General features: G+C 33.8%; 1 protein-coding gene across 1 annotated transcript in view; it reads left to right on the top strand.

Annotated features, from left to right (window-relative positions):
• Positions 1-14575, top strand: part of LOC122496902 (WD repeat containing planar cell polarity effector) — a 392211-nt gene extending 377636 nt beyond the window's left edge. The window contains exons 17-18 of the mRNA XM_043603499.1: positions 6334-6362; positions 14479-14575. Coding sequence (XP_043459434.1) covers positions 6334-6362; positions 14479-14529 — 80 coding nt within the window. The 3' untranslated portion in view covers positions 14530-14575. The remainder of the gene's footprint in view (positions 1-6333; positions 6363-14478) is intronic.
• The last annotated feature ends 2204 nt before the right edge of the window (positions 14576-16779 follow it).

Below are 16779 nucleotides of genomic sequence, written 5' to 3'. Positions count from 1 at the left end.
TGTATTATATTTCTGAAGGGTGATTAGAGAATAAATATTAAAATTTTTCATCACAAGAAAAAATTCTAATGGCTATAGATGTTAACTAAGCATACTGTGGTGATCATTTCACAATAAATCAAATCATGTTGTATACCTAAAACTAACATAGTGTTATATGTCAATTATATCAACTTTTTAAGTGTAATATCAAAATTTTAAAAATAAAAATTCAAATTTTATTAAACATACATAGAATTATCCTGTCAAACTGTCATAAATGTTTATAATTGCTTCTTTTTTCCAAGCACAAATAATAAACAGTTAACAGACCAGCAAAAAATAGTTTGATGATCAGCTATTAGTCTTCATCCCATACTTTGAGTACCACTGTTCAAAGAGTAACTCGCCATTAAATTTAGGGAGAAAGCTCATATAATAAATTTGTGATGAAATAACACAAACACTGGATGTGTTTAAGTCAGAAAGATCTAAAGTGTTTTGCAATTTTTGAACTATATAGCTAAGCAAAACATCCCATTCTGTACACAAATATCCCAAAATAGCAAGTAATTTTGAGTTAGTGACGGACAAGTAAGATGTATTTTTATAGAAATATAATCATCGGGGAGCCTTGGTGGCTCAGTGGGTTAAGCGTCTGACTCTTGATTTTGGCTCAGGTAAGCCCCGAGTCAGGCTCTATGCTGACAGCACTGGCCTGCTCAGGATTCTCTCTCTCTCCCTCCCACACTCATGCACTCTCTCTCTCTCTCTCCCTCAAAAATGAATAATTTTTTTCTAAAAAAAGGAAATATAATCATTATCAAGGCATTTCTTGTTGCCAGGACTACAAGGAGAAATAAGATGCTGCTGACAAGCTTTTAAAAACATAATATATTAGAGAACTAAGTGATACACTAAAAAGAAATAATATACGCATAATTGGTATCCCAGAGGAGGAAGAGAGAGGGAAAGGTGCTGAAGGGGTACTTGAAGAAATCATAGCTGAGAACTTCCCTGAACTGGGGAAGGAAAAAGGCATTGAAATCCAAGAGGCACAGAGAACTCCCTTCAGACGTAACTTGAATCGATCTTCTGCACGACATATCATAGTGAAACTGGCAAAATACAAGGATCAAGAGAAAATTCTGAAAGCAGCAAGGGGTAAACGTGCCCTCACATATAAAGGGAGACCTATAAGACTCGTGACTGATCTCTCTTTTGAAACTTGGCAGGCCAGAAAGAATTGGCACGAGATTTTCAGGGTGCTAGACAGAAAAAATATGCAGCCGAGAATCCTTTATCCAGCAAGTCTGTCATTTAGAATAGAAGGAGAGATAAAGGTCTTCCCAAACAAACAAAAACTGAAGGAATTTGTCACCACTAAACCAGCCCTACAAGAGATCCTAAGGGGGACCCTGTGAGACAAAGTCCCAGAGACATCACTACAAGCATAAAACATACAGACATCACAATGACTCTAAACCCGTATCTTTCTATAATAACACTGAATGTAAATGGATTAAATGCGCCAACCAAAAGACATAGGGTATCAGAATGGATAAAAAAACAAGACCCATCTATTTGCTGTCTACAAGAGACTCATTTTAGACCTGAGGACACCTTTAGATTGAGAGTGAGGGGATGGAGAACTATTTATCATGCGACTGGAAGCCAAAAGAAAGCTGGAGTAGCCATACTTATATCAGACAAACTAGACTTTAAATTAAAGGCTGTAACAAGAGATGAAGAAGGACATTATATAATAGTTACAGGGTCTATCCATCAGGAAGAGCTAACAATTATAAATGTCTATGCGCCGAATACCGGAGCCCCCAAATATATAAAACAATTACTCATAAACATAAGCAACCTTATTGATAAGAATGTGGTAATTGCAGGGGACTTTAACACCCCACTTACAGAAATGGATAGATCATCTAGACACACGGTCAATAAAGAAACAAGGGCCCTGAATGAGACATTGGATCAGATGGACTTGACAGATATATTTAGAACTCTGCATCCCAAAGCAACAGAATATACTTTCTTCTCGAGTGCACATGGAACATTCTCCAAGATAGATCATATACTGGGTCACAAAACAGCCCTTCATAAGTTTACAAGAATTGAAATTATACCATGCTTACTTTCAGACCACAATGCTATGAAGCTTGAAATCAACCACAGAAAAAAGTCTGGAAAACCTCCAAAAGCATGGAGGTTAAAGAACACCCTACTAACGAATGAGTGGGTCAACCAGGCAATTAGAGAAGAAATTAAAAAATATATGGAAACAAACGAAAATGAAAATACAACAATCCAAACGCTTTGGGACGCAGCGAAGGCAGTCCTGAGAGGAAAATACATTGCAATCCAGGCCTATCTCAAGAAACAAGAAAAATCCCAAATACAAAATCTAACAGCACACCTAAAGGAACTAGAAGCAGAACAGCAAAGGCAGCCTAAACCCAGCAGAAGAAGAGAAATAATAAAGATCAGAGCAGAAATAAACAATATAGAATCTAAAAAAACTGTAGAGCAGATCAACGAAACCAAGAGTTGGTTTTTTGAAAAAATAAACAAAATTGACAAACCTCTAGCCAGGCTTCTCAAAAAGAAAAGGGAGATGACCCAAATAGATAAAATCATGAATGAAAATGGAATTATTACAACCAATCCCTCAGAGATACAAACAATTATCAGGGAATACTATGAAAACTTATATGCCAACAAATTGGACAACCTGGAAGAAATGGACAAATTCCTGAACACCCACACTCTTCCAAAACTCAATCAGGAGGAAATAGAAAGCTTGAACAGACCCATAACCAGCGAAGAAATTGAATCGGTTATCAAAAATCTCCCAACAAATAAGAGTCCAGGACCAGATGGCTTCCCAGGGGAGTTCTACCAGACGTTTAAAGCAGAGATAATACCTATCCTTCTCAAGCTATTCCAAGAAATAGAAAGGGAAGGAAAACTTCCAGACTCATTCTATGAAGCCAGTATTACTTTGATTCCTAAACCAGACAGAGACCCAGTAAAAAAAGAGAACTACAGGCCAATATCCCTGATGAATATGGATGCAAAAATTCTCAATAAGATACTAGCAAATCGAATTCAACGGCATATAAAAAGAATTATTCACCATGATCAAGTGGGATTCATTCCTGGGATGCAGGGCTGGTTCAACATTCGCAAATCAATCAACGTGATACATCACATTAACAAAAAAAAAGAGAAGAACCATATGATCCTGTCAATCGATGCAGAAAAGGCCTTCGACAAAATCCAGCACCCTTTCTTAATAAAAACCCTTGAGAAAGTCGGGATAGAAGGAACATACTTAAAGATCATAAAAGCCATTTATGAAAAGCCCACAGCTAACATCATCCTCAACGGGGAAAAACTGAGAGCTTTTTCCCTGAGATCAGGAACACGACAAGGATGCCCACTCTCACCGCTGCTGTTTAACATAGTGCTGGAAGTTCTAGCATCAGCAATCAGACAACAAAAGGAAATCAAAGGCATCAAAATTGGCAAAGATGAAGTCAAGCTTTCGCTTTTTGCAGATGACATGATATTATACATGGAAAATCCGATAGACTCCACCAAAAGTCTGCTAGAACTGATACATGAATTCAGCAAAGTTGCAGGATACAAAATCAATGTACAGAAATCAGTTGCATTCTTATACACTAACAATGAAGCAACAGAAAGACAAATAAAGAAACTGATCCCATTCACAATTGCACCAAGAAGCATAAAATACCTAGGAATAAATCTAACCAAAGATGTAAAGGATCTGTATGCTGAAAACTATAGAAAGCTTATGAAGGAAATTGAAGAAGATTTAAAGAAATGGAAAGACATTCCCTGCTCATGGATTGGAAGAATAAATATTGTCAAAATGTCAATACTACCCAAAGCTATCTACACATTCAATGCAATCCCAATCAAAATTGCACCAGCATTCTTCTCGAAACTAGAACAAGCAATCCTAAAATTCATATGGAACCACAAAAGGCCCCGAATAGCCAAAGGAATTTTGAAGAAGAAGACCAAAGCAGGAGGCATCACAATCCCAGACTTTAGCCTCTACTACAAAGCTGTCATCATCAAGACAGCATGGTATTGGCACAAAAACAGACACATAGACCAATGGAATAGAATAGAAACCCCAGAACTAGACCCACAAACGTATGGCCAACTCATCTTTGACAAAGCAGGAAAGAACATCCAATGGAAAAAAGACAGCCTCTTTAACAAATGGTGCTGGGAGAACTGGACAGCAACATGCAGAAGGTTGAAACTAGACCACTTTCTCACACCATTCACAAAAATAAACTCAAAATGGATAAAGGACCTAAATGTGAGACAGGAAACCATCAAAACCTTAGAGGAGAAAGCAGGAAAAGACCTCTCTGACCTCAGCCGTAGCAATCTCTTACTCGACACATCCCCAAAGGCAAGGGAATTAAAAGCAAAAGTGAATTACTGGGACCTTATGAAGATAAAAAGCTTCTGCACAGCAAAGGAAACAACCAACAAAACTAAAAGGCAACCAACGGAATGGGAAAAGATATTCGCAAATGACATATCGGACAAAGGGCTAGTATCCAAAATCTATAAAGAGCTCACCAAACTCCACACCCGAAAAACAAATAACCCAGTGAAGAAATGGGCAGAAAACATGAATAGACACTTCTCTAAAGAAGACATCCGGATGGCCAACAGGCACATGAAAAGATGTTCAGCGTCCCTCCTCCTCAGGGAAATACAAATCAAAACCACACTCAGGTATCACCTCACGCCAGTCAGAGTGGCCAAAATGAACAAATCAGGAGACTATAGATGCTGGAGAGGATGTGGAGAAACGGGAACCCTCTTGCACTGTTGGTGGGAATGCAAATTGGTGCAGCCGCTCTGGAAAGCAGTGTGGAGGTTCCTCAGAAAATTAAAAATAGACCTACCCTATGACCCAGCAATAGCACTGCTAGGAATTTATCCAAGGGATACAGGAGTACTGATGCATAGGGCCACTTGTACCCCAATGTTCATAGCAGCACTCTCAACAATAGCCAAATTATGGAAAGAGCCTAAATGTCCATCAACTGATGAATGGATAAAGAAATTGTGGTTTATATACACAATGGAATATTACGTGGCAATGAGAAAAAATGAAATATGGCCTTTTGTAGCAACGTGGATGGAACTGGAGAGTGTGATGCTAAGTGAAATAAGCCATACAGAGAAAGACAGATACCATATGGTTTCACTCTTATGTGGATCCTGAGAAACTTAACAGGAACCCATGGGGGAGGGGAAGGAAAAAAAAAAAAAGAGGTTAGAATGGGAGAGAGCCAAAGCATAAGAGACTGTTAAAAACTGAGAACAAACTGAGGGTTGATGGGGGGTGGGAGGGAGGAGAGGGTGGGTGATGGGTATTGAGGAGGGCACCTTTTGGGATGAGCACTGGGTGTTGTATGGAAACCAATTTGTCAATAAATTTCATAAAAAAAATAAATAAATAAAATAAAAATAAAAACATAATATACTTGGAAGCCAGTCTAAATAAATAAAGGAAATAAATAATAATATGTTAACATAAGCATAGTGCCAAATAAGTGGTATATGCATACATGCACTAAGGGCTAGTACAGAAACATAACTGGTACCTATAAACACCCACCAATTATACACAATTACTTGTTTCAAGGATGAGAATATATAAATTAATGTCTATCTAATACCATGAATAATGGGAAATTAGACTGTAGCACTATGACATGTGTTTTCTTTCAGTCTAGTGGCATATAAATTTAAGTAAGGATGTCTCTTTTAAAAGCATCATTTAGATATACTAAGCCAGGACCTAGCAGGTATATCACTGCTATGAGAGCAAATAACCCATAAGCAAATACAGTATTCTTTTCCCTTGAGGGAAAAAAAAGGGGGGGGGCTTATGAAACTCAACTGAGTTTTCTAGGTAACCACCACTAATCAACTAGAATTGGCACTTAGATTGAACTTGCCAAGCAAGTTTTAAGGTATCATTTTAAGAACAGAAGGAACAATGTAGATATAGTCTACTCATTTGATTTCACTGCAGCTCTTAGCCCCAAAGGTATGTATGAGAATCACTGGTAGTTTCATACTATTTTGAGGTTTGGCTATTGCTGTCTCTTGAGTTTTCAGTATTTCAATTTGTTTAAATTAGGATTTAAAATAGTCCTAATTAAAATATTTCTCTTGCTACTAAGGATATATTAAAAAATTCTGTTAACAATTTTCAGTACGGCTCTTTATTAGATGTCAAATAATTAATGTTGCAATATTTTATTTTTAAAGGAGAAAGGAGAGAAGACTACATAGAACAGGTAAAATGCTTTCTCTTACTGTTTATCATTAGAAAATTAAATTCCAAGAGAAAATCATACTATGTGTGATTATTTTGAACTCAGAAAAAGATGCCCACTGGTATATATTAATGGGAAAATATTTTTCTAGAGAACTATTCAGTTTTGTAGTATTTCAGGGCTGTAATTATTATTAAAATAGTTATTTTTGAAAAATAAAATTATGCATAATGGAACATGTACAATGAAATTATATACATGGAATGTGCTTCAAAATAATCCAGTGGGAAGAAAGGAGGTATATACATGAATTGAACTCACCATGAGTTGATAATTGATGCAGGTGGGTGATGAGTAAAATAGCAGTTTACATATATTATTCTCTCTACTCTGGTTTATGTTTGAAACTATCCAAAATTAAAAGTTAAAAATAAAAGAAAGGTTTATAATAATAACAAGGTTATCAAATTCATTTTTATTATATTTATGTATAATTTTCATAAGTAATGCATGTCGGGTCTCTCTCCATATTCTGCCATTAAAATATCTAAATTCATTTTGAGGAAATACCAATGGTTTATTATACCAATTTCAAAAAGGTTAGGTCTAAGTCAGAGAAAGTCTCATAATTTTATTAAAAAGTTCTCAGCAGATTGCCCTGGTAACTGATTATGAGACTTGAATCTGAATAATCGTTCTACAATTACTAGCATTATACTTTGGAAAATCATTTCATCTATGTATGCCTCAACTTCTTCATCTATAGAACAGATAATTCCACATACCCCACGGGATTTTTATGAAGGAGTATTGTGACTATGTATGTGGTAGGACTTTGTTAATTATATGGAACTATACTAATGATAGTAATTATTAAACCATTGTTTCAATCTACTTCTTTATAGATATATTTATAATGAAAATAATTTTAGTTCTTGATTTGCTTAGAGAAAAATATTCCATGTTACAGTTGAATACACATTCATATAATCTGCTCTTAATTTGCTAAAGCTTAAAGAAACTTAACTATAAATTTTGTATATTTTTAAATAGATTATTTTTAAGAACACTTGTTAAAGAAAAAAAAAACTGCATCCCGTCAAAACTTTATACACATCCACTTGAATACATAAGTGCACAGGACATCCAATCAAGAAACTGATTTCCCAAGGACTTTTCTGGAAGGGTTGTTATACAGAATGAGAGGACTATCAGTTTGTGTACTGAAATATAGAATGGTTATCATAACTTAATTATTAGGCCACAAGTCTTTAAATTCAAATATTAATACAATTTAAGTTCAGATTAGCACCAATCATATACATGTCATGTTCAACCTTCTAGTTTCTTGTTTAGAAACTTGTTTAGGAAGATACACATAAAATTCAGATTATAAGAGCCTGTCATTATTGCTTACAAAGGTATTTCTCATTCAACATTTTCATATACTGCATTTTAAATTAGGATTTTATGTGTTTCTTTGTATAATTTTCTTTTAGTAATTTTTTTCAGCATATTTCTCTATCACCTACTTATTTAAGTTTAACCAATTGGATATATTCAACAAGAACTAAGTTTTTAACAATAAAACAACAAAAAAAAGAAAGCAAAAAATAAATAAAATAAAATAATGCTAGTATTTCTCAACTGCTTATTATATTACTGGCACTGGTCTCAATGCTTTAAATATTTTAATTCAGTGAATTCTCACAACAACTCTATGAGTTAAAAATTACTATTAGTGCCATTTTATAGACAAGGAAACAGACACAGATATTAAGTAACTTCCCCACAGTTTATAAAGTATACTGCTGGAATTCAAACCCAAACAATCCTCTTCTAGAACAGAGTTTCTTGAACTCAGAGGTACTGACATTTGGGGCCAGAAAATTCTCTGTTTTGGAGAGCTTTCCTGTGCACTTCAATTCTAAGAAAATTCTTTGGGTAGAATCTGCTGGGTGATATATAGAGAACTCCAGGTGTAAAGTTCTCTGATGCTTTGAATTAGCTGGCTGTCAAAACATTTGTTACTAGAGTAGCTACATTTTTCTCAAATAGTATACATTACTGCCTGCTTATGGCCCTCTCAAGAAAAAGTTTGTTCTTCAGATCCCTGTTTACCTTCTCTTTTGTGAAAAATATGAAAAGGGAATTATGTTCCATGTCTTAACTTGATGTAACTACCATCTGAAGAACAATTTATGTTAGTCTTTCTGAAAACAAATAAAAAAACAACACTCTGACAGTTTTTCCCTGCAATAAGAAGGCAATTCCACAAATGCTTAACTCCTTCTCACTTTTAAAATTTATAGACAGTCTTCAGAGTTACCCTACTAATCTCAGATGTCCTGAAATTTGGGAGATGTTCTCTAATAGATGTGGTACACTCTAAGAAGATTTTTACCCACTTTCTCCAGAACTATTTTGAAATACACATTTAAACAGATCTTAACTGAGCTACAGTTAAGAGTCAATCACAGCAAAGAAAAAACAAATTAGGAAAGTCATGAGTGATTAAAATGGCAAATTTTATGTTATGTATATTTCACCTCACAATTAAAAAGAAATAAAACTGCTAGAAGTCTAGCTGGCTCTTGGGAAGATTTTGGGAAGGATTTGTACTGGCAAATGCCGAGGAAAAGAATTTGATTTCTCCATTAAACTTTAATCAATTTGGAAGAGGATAACTTGGGCTTGCATGTCGGAATACATTTCTAGGTATGGAGCATACCTCTTGTTTCCCACTGACTTCAGTCATAAATAGGTAATAAATTGTACAGTCATATAGCTATATTGTTTTACCTGTACTACTCACTGGCATACTGTCTGGAAAAAAATCTTAGACTTGGAAATGCCAGAAACTCATTTTTTTAATGTGGAATTACAACAGATATACCAATCTGATGTTTATATTGCTCTTTTTGTGTTCTTCTATCATCCAACAAGGTGGATTCCAACCAGAAAGAGCAGTATGAATAGAAGAAAGTATATTTGTGTGTCTATGTTGTCAATATGTAAATATTAGGGATATATATACACACACATATATTATATTTACATATACATTTATATGTAATATAAACCTATATACCTACATATATTCATATACTTACATATAAATTTATATGTAATATATGTTTTTTACATATAAAACATATACATACATATATACACATATTTACATGTATATGGAAATATATTTACATACTGACAATTATCCATGTTAACAAGGAGCACCTTATATAACTGAAGTTTAGTTAATTTGTACAAGTGTGATAAAAGTAGCAATTTTGGGTTGTCACTTCTATCATAAAGCTTTTTTTTTTTAATTTATTTATTTTGGGGACAGAGAGAGACAGAGCATGAATGGGGGAGGGTCAGAGAGAGAAGGAGACACAGAATCCGAAACAGGCTCAGGCTCCAAGCTGTCAGCACAGAGCCCGACGCGGGGCTGGAACTCACGGACCACGAGATCATGACCTGAGCCAAAGTCGGACGCTCAACCGACTGAGCCACCCAGGGGCCCCTCATAAAGCTTATTAATCTACTTGATGGATAACAACATCTTCATATATTTGTTAAGATGAAAGGTGCTAAACTCGTCTCATACTTATTTCTGTCCTCCAAAGGATAATTTTTGAAAAATATTTTTAAATATATAAACCTACTACCCAAAGAGGAGAGTTAGATAAACCATTAGGTAGAAAACAAAAGGGTCAGCACATCCATAAAAAGTAGTCATTCTTCATAGATAGGAACCAATTTATCTTAGTATTTCTGACCTGTCTACTTTCTGAAAGATTTGGAGCTGAGTTCACAAAATTATTTTATATACAATATCAAAAATGAAATTAGACAAAGCAAAAATCAATTAAAATTTGCAAAGTAAGAGATGTTGCTGAATATCTGGGCTGTTACATACAAACTAAAAAGGAATTTGGCTCTCAATTTAGGGAGGCTAAGGTAAAAAGGGGAAATAGGTTTACTTTACTTGGGGAGGCATCATGGTATAATAGAAAGAATGTAGGATTTATAGGCAAACTATCTCAGTTCCACTTTTTTTCCACTACTTCCTCACTGCTACAGCCTATTTATACCTATTTCTTAAACTGTAAAATTGGAACAGTTATATTTAACAACATCATAGGACTGCTATGTCAAATTAGGTAATGTGAAAGCATTTTGTAATTCCAAAACACCATTCATTATTATTGTCTTTACTGACTTAATTGTTTAAAGTATGCAAACAGTAAATGCAACTAAATTGAAACGTTTTTCTAGCACTGGATTCATACTCAAGAATGCCTGGAGACCCCTGAGCCTGCTTGGGATTCTCTCTCTCCCTCTCTCTGCCCCTCCCCTGCCCTCTCTCTCTTGTAAACAAAGAAAGCAAGCTTGTGTTAGAAACTAAACATTCCTCAAGTAGAGTTCTGAAAAAGAAATCCTATTCACAAAGAAGTTTTCATTAGAAATCTTCTATGAAAGCTGGAATTATACTGAGTCAAAACTCAGTGAAGGCTATTCTGTGGAAAGGTGAGAGGACATGTTCCTACCACCTTCCTTTCTGATGGCTGACTTAACACAGAGAAGGCTAGACAATGAGATAGTTAGCTTATCTATTAACCTCTCTCACACACATACCAGAAACCTCAAGCCAACCTTTGGCAACTGCTAGATTGTAGTCAACTTAAGATTTCATTTTCTAGAAAGAATATCAAGCAACAAAACTCCGGAATGCTGATTAAAAATAAATCCGTGTATGATACCAAATATGCAAAAAGCAGAGTTAACAGTCTATAGTGAAACCGGATTAACTGGACCACTTGCTCAAGAAAGCATCTCCTGTCACACAGGGGTGGGCTACTGGCATGCCTGTAGAAAAAAAGCCTTAAATGACAGAGTAAGGCAATCTTAAGAGTTCATCATAAAGTAGCCTGTGGAACACATGTTCCTTGTTACTACATAAAAAAAGCTGTAGTGGAAAAAGCACCTCAGAGACATAAAAACGAAATTCTAATCCCAGGTCTGCCACTAAATGAGTAATTATGGATAAAACACTTAACCCATGTGAGCCTTGGTCTCCTCATCTGTAAAATGAAAGGACCGCCAATTAGGAAACTTTCTTCTCTCTCTCTCTAAAATAGAACACTTCTGGGATTTAACTATTGTTGAAACAAACAAGAAACATGAGACCATTAGGGGAAACCTAATGTAAAATAATGAGATGCTCACTTAGTATTATATAGATATAGAGATAGAGATAGAGATAGAGATATCTGTATTAATTGAGGAAGAAGTCAAAATCCAGTTTGTAACAAAGCAAAGCATAACTTGTCTACAGAATTTGATTATCAAAGTCTATGTACATTTAAAAGAAAGTGACCTGGTATCACCCAACATTAGGTAACAGTAATAGGGTGTGGTTTAGAAAATGCAACTAACCGTATGTTGAAATCAAATGAGGGTCTGGGGAAAACCCTTTTGTTGCTGTAAATTATTACAAGAATTAACATGTAGCCATTCAATCAAGGGTGAGCACAGTTTCAGCACTTAATAAAATGAAGATTAGCCTCCATCAAAACCACAACTTTCTATTACCAAACAAAATCACCTCCTCCCAAACTAGGAAATAAAGAAAGCTACACTACCAATTCTAGTATTTATCCAGAGGCCTAAAATTTCATAAGCTTTGGTCCAATAATTCTATCTCTGCAACTCCATACCAAAGAAATAATCCTAAACACAGAAATAAAACTCATGCCTAGTAATATCTTTTAAAAATTTTTCTATCACTGAGTTACTTAAAAAAAGAGGAAACTGGTAACAACACAGATTTTAACCAAAAAAAAAAAAAAAAAAGGAATAGTTGAGTAAAGCTACAGTATTTAATGGAATAAAATTTGTTAAAAACAAAGGCTGGAAGCAATGAAAAGTGTTCAAACTGAGGCAAAACCCTCCAAAATATATAGAATTGTATATATGATTTCAGCTGTGTTTAAAAAAAAAAAACAAATATAACATGGAAAAAAAGAGACTGGAAGCAAATACATGTTAAACCACAGTTTTATATGACTAGTGGGACTATGGGTAAATGTTTATACTTTTCTGTGTTCCAAATTCTATTTAATGAATTGACTTTATTTCAAATAGTAAGTAACTGTGTATACAAAATACATTATTTCATTAATCATCAAAATAGTCCTCCAAGTTGAGTAAGGACAAGTCAATGTTATTTAGCATGGAACACATTATGATGGAAATCCTGAAATGCCCTGAAGTAAGTCTTTTACAAATAGAATGAGTTTTATGAAGTTTTTTGTTTTTTTTTTTTTTAAGTCCTGGGAGATTCTTAAGAAGTTAATTCTAAGGTTCCTACTTTTGAGAATTCTTTTTTTTTTTTTTTTGAGAATGTAATTCTTAACATAAGACACTATATATATATATATATATATATATATATATTCTTGATATATATATATATGTTCTTGATATATATATATATGTTCTTGATATATATATATATTCTTGATATATATGTTCTTGATATATATTCTTGATATATATATGTATGTGTGTATATATATATATAGTGTCTTATGTTAAGACACTTGATATATATATATATATGTGTATATATATATATATATATATATATCAAGAATATGGCTGAACCAGATGATACATCGAGTATACAAAATCTGGCCTTTGGTAACAGTTATAACTGGATATTAGAGAAATAATTTGATATATATATATTCTTGATATATATATGTATGTATATAAATATATAATTTGATATATATATTCTTGATATATATATGTGTGTATATATATATATATAGTGTCTTATGTTAAGATATATATATATATAAGATATATATATATATATATCAAGAATATGGCTGAACCAGATGATACATCGAGTATACAAAATCTGGCCTTTGGTAACAGTTATAACTGGATATTAGAGAAATAATTTACCTAGGATTTCTGCCAGTTAGTCAACAAGACCAAAACCTAAATCCAAGTTTCTTGATGACCATTCTAGTGGTGGAGAAAACAGACTTTGGGATAGTAGCTTATAAGCCAAGAATTGGAACTTATGCTTTTTAAAAAGCTGGTACTTTCAATTTTTTTTGTTTTTAAATTGAAAGCTACCTAAGTCTCCTGAACTTGCCAGCACACACACATAAGCCTCCAGGAATGTTAAATTTGTCATTCTTGTTACCTGTTTTTCCAGGTTGGTATTTTTTTTTAATTTTGTATTATCAGGATTCATAGGCACATACATACATACATGCTTCCCTTACGTGTCAACCCCACACCTGTTTTCTTCTAGATAGGACAAATTTCTGAAAGGCTTCTCTTACTAAAAAGAACTTTAAAGATATAAGTAAGGGATAATTTTAAATTCTTAAAGAGTAGTGTCTGCAATTATGACATGTTAGCTTAAGTACTAACCACCATCCCTACTCTCTTTACTTTTCCCCTTTACCATTTCAACTTTAAGTAGGTTATCTCCAAATTTCAAAAATGTCCCCACTGTACTGTTTTTCAAATAATGTCATTCACCTTTGGTGTCATGTTTAAACATTCTCCAATTTCAGAATCCTATGATAAAATTTTTTGTTTATCTCTACTTAATGGGGTAGGTGGGAAGGTGAGAAAAAAAGTAAAAAATGGGAAATGGATGAAGTTCTTGTATCTCTTTGCAGCTTCATAAAATTTTATGAAGGGCTTAGAAACACCAAAATTAAGAAATAGACTTTGGGAACAGATAGTATTATAAAATCAAAAAGGTAGAATAAAAAAATGAGGACTCATAATTTGCATCTTTTTATTGCAGGAGCCTTTACATGCTTCCAAATTTCAACTAACATTTTTCCTTCTTTACCTTTTTATGCTTTGTATGTTATTAATCTTTACTGCCTTTTATGAACACCATATCAAAATTTTAACAGTAAGCTGAATACATGGTTCTCTTATTTACATATATACAGTGCATTTAACTATTTTATTTTGCTTCAATGTTTTCTAATATTTATATTAAAAATATTAAAATATAAACATTAAGTCAATTATCATTTAATCTCTACCATAAACATGATCTTAATTGTTTTTATTTGTTTACTTTCAGGAACTTGGAGATGGTGGTTCTCTCAGAATGGTTCACTTTGGTTTGGTATAAACAATGAGAAACTATTTTACTTAAATAAAACAACACATTTCTCACATCTAAAATCTTTCATGGCCTGATACAGAGTAAAATCTCCCTATACAGATTAAAAAGAGAAAAGACAATATGAATTAGTTAAGTGTTTTAAATTGAGAGTATTCTCAAGCTACATTTTATTAGTTTCAAAAACATGTAACTTACCAGCAGTGATCCTAAGTAGAAGTCCTTAACTTATTTTCAATAATTTAAAATTTTTGAAGTTTCTTAAATTATATATTATTGGGCATAAAAAGTAAAATATTTAAACTTGTTTCTCCCAAGTATTTTAAACATTTACTCTTGTGAACTTGTTTACATTACTAATTTGCATTATGAATAAGATATTTACTAAGCAAAACTCCCAGACCCATTGCTGGGAGGCAGTTTTCTATGGGTCTCTTGAATTATGGCTATGAGGCAAAGAATGCCCCTTGGAGCCAGATACCATCTCCCTCTAGAGCATAGACCAGACATGCTTACTGCCCATTTGAAAAGTTCTGTTTTGGGGGCATCTGGGTGACTTAGTGGGTTGGGCCTCCAACTCTTGATTTCGGCACAGGTCGTGATCTCACAATTCATGGGTTTGAGCCCTGTATGGGCCTCTGTTCTGACCGTGCAGAACCTGCTTGGGATTCTTTCTCTCTCCCTCTCTCTCTGTTCCTCACCTGCTCTCTCAAAAATAAATAAATAAGCTTTTTTAAAAAAAAAGTTTTGTTTTGTGTTTAAAGATTCTATTTTTAAGTAATCTGTACCTCTCAATTTGGGGCTCAAAGAAGACCAAGAGTCACATGCTCCACCGACCAAGCCAGGCAGTCTCCCTGACCATGTGAAAGAATTAAAGTTCCCTAAACTCAGAGTTCCTAGCTTTTACACAGCCCACCTAGTGTGCAGTGGTCATCTGACCTTCTTGACATCACCTCATGGGAATGGGCTTAGGAATCAATGCCCTCCCCCTGCCCACCAAAACTTGACACTATAGCTGTTATTACTATGAGTAATAAACTGTCTTTTATTTCTGAGTCTTGAGCCTCATGTCTTCTACCAGCATGCCACTGTTACTTGGTAATTTGTTACAAGTAGGGTAAAAATCTCAAGCCCTTCACAGTTCTTGACACCCATTCATTAGGCAAATAGCATGTATTTTAGAAGAGTAAATGTCTATAATAATCAACATTTTTTTTCAAATGTTGTACATGAGGTAAATTATTTATTTCAATCTTAGAAGTTAATTAGATTGAAGGCTTTTACACTTCAGATTTTTCTCCCTACTTCCTATTCATATGCACCTCTACCAGATGGTATGATGAAGAAAGGAAGTAAAACTCAAATTAGATTTTTCAGTTTGCTACTCCTCTGGAAAAGGTTTAGTAATACATAGTATATGAGCCATACTAAAAAGAGATGTAGAGTTACCAACAAATTTTAATTTTACTATTCTGATCTTTACCATAATAATCAAAAGTTAGCTAATTTTTTAAGAAAAAATTATATTGAGAAATATATGGTTTTGTCAAGACTGCAACATTTTCTCCAGATTTTCTAGTAAATAGCCATTAACCGAAAATACAAACCACATTTCCTGATCTACCATATCCTTTTGTTCATTTCACCACTGTCTCTACAACGATGTGAGAGACTGGTAGAAGAGTTCAGTATTATTTCTAAGTTCTAGGCGAGTAGACATAGTATATGCTAAATAGATACAGTCTATGCTAAAACTAAAAATTTTTAATCAGACATTAAGGGGCACCTGGGTGGCTCAGTCAGTCAAGTCAGTTAAGCTTTTTGACTATTCTTCAAAATTCACAGATCTCAAATGATATCCACAATAATGCACAACTATGACATTTTGCCTTTTACTAAAATAAACTGTGTTTGCAATACTCCTATCTAAATGGTTTTGGAAAAGCTTCATTATGCTGTATTTGGCAGTGATTTCTTGGATATGACACCAAAAGTACAGACAACAAAAGTAAAGGTAAACTGAGTGACATCACTATTTAAAACTTTGGGCCTCAAAAGATACCATAGTCAGAGTGAAAAAAAAAATCCATGGAATGGAAGAAAACATTTGAAAATCATAGATATGGTAAGAACTCCAACAACAAAAAACTAAATAATCCTATTAAAAAATTGGCAAAGAACTTGAATATAGTTCTCCAAATGTAATATACAAATCACACGAAAAGATACTTATTATCATTAATAATTAAGGAAATGCAA

The sequence above is a fragment of the Prionailurus bengalensis genome, chromosome A3 (assembly GCF_016509475.1).
Source record: "Prionailurus bengalensis isolate Pbe53 chromosome A3, Fcat_Pben_1.1_paternal_pri, whole genome shotgun sequence".
NCBI classification, from domain to species: Eukaryota; Metazoa; Chordata; class Mammalia; order Carnivora; family Felidae; genus Prionailurus; species Prionailurus bengalensis.
The sequence above is the reverse complement of the archived record's forward strand: the minus strand, read 5'-3'. Positions and strand labels throughout refer to the sequence as shown.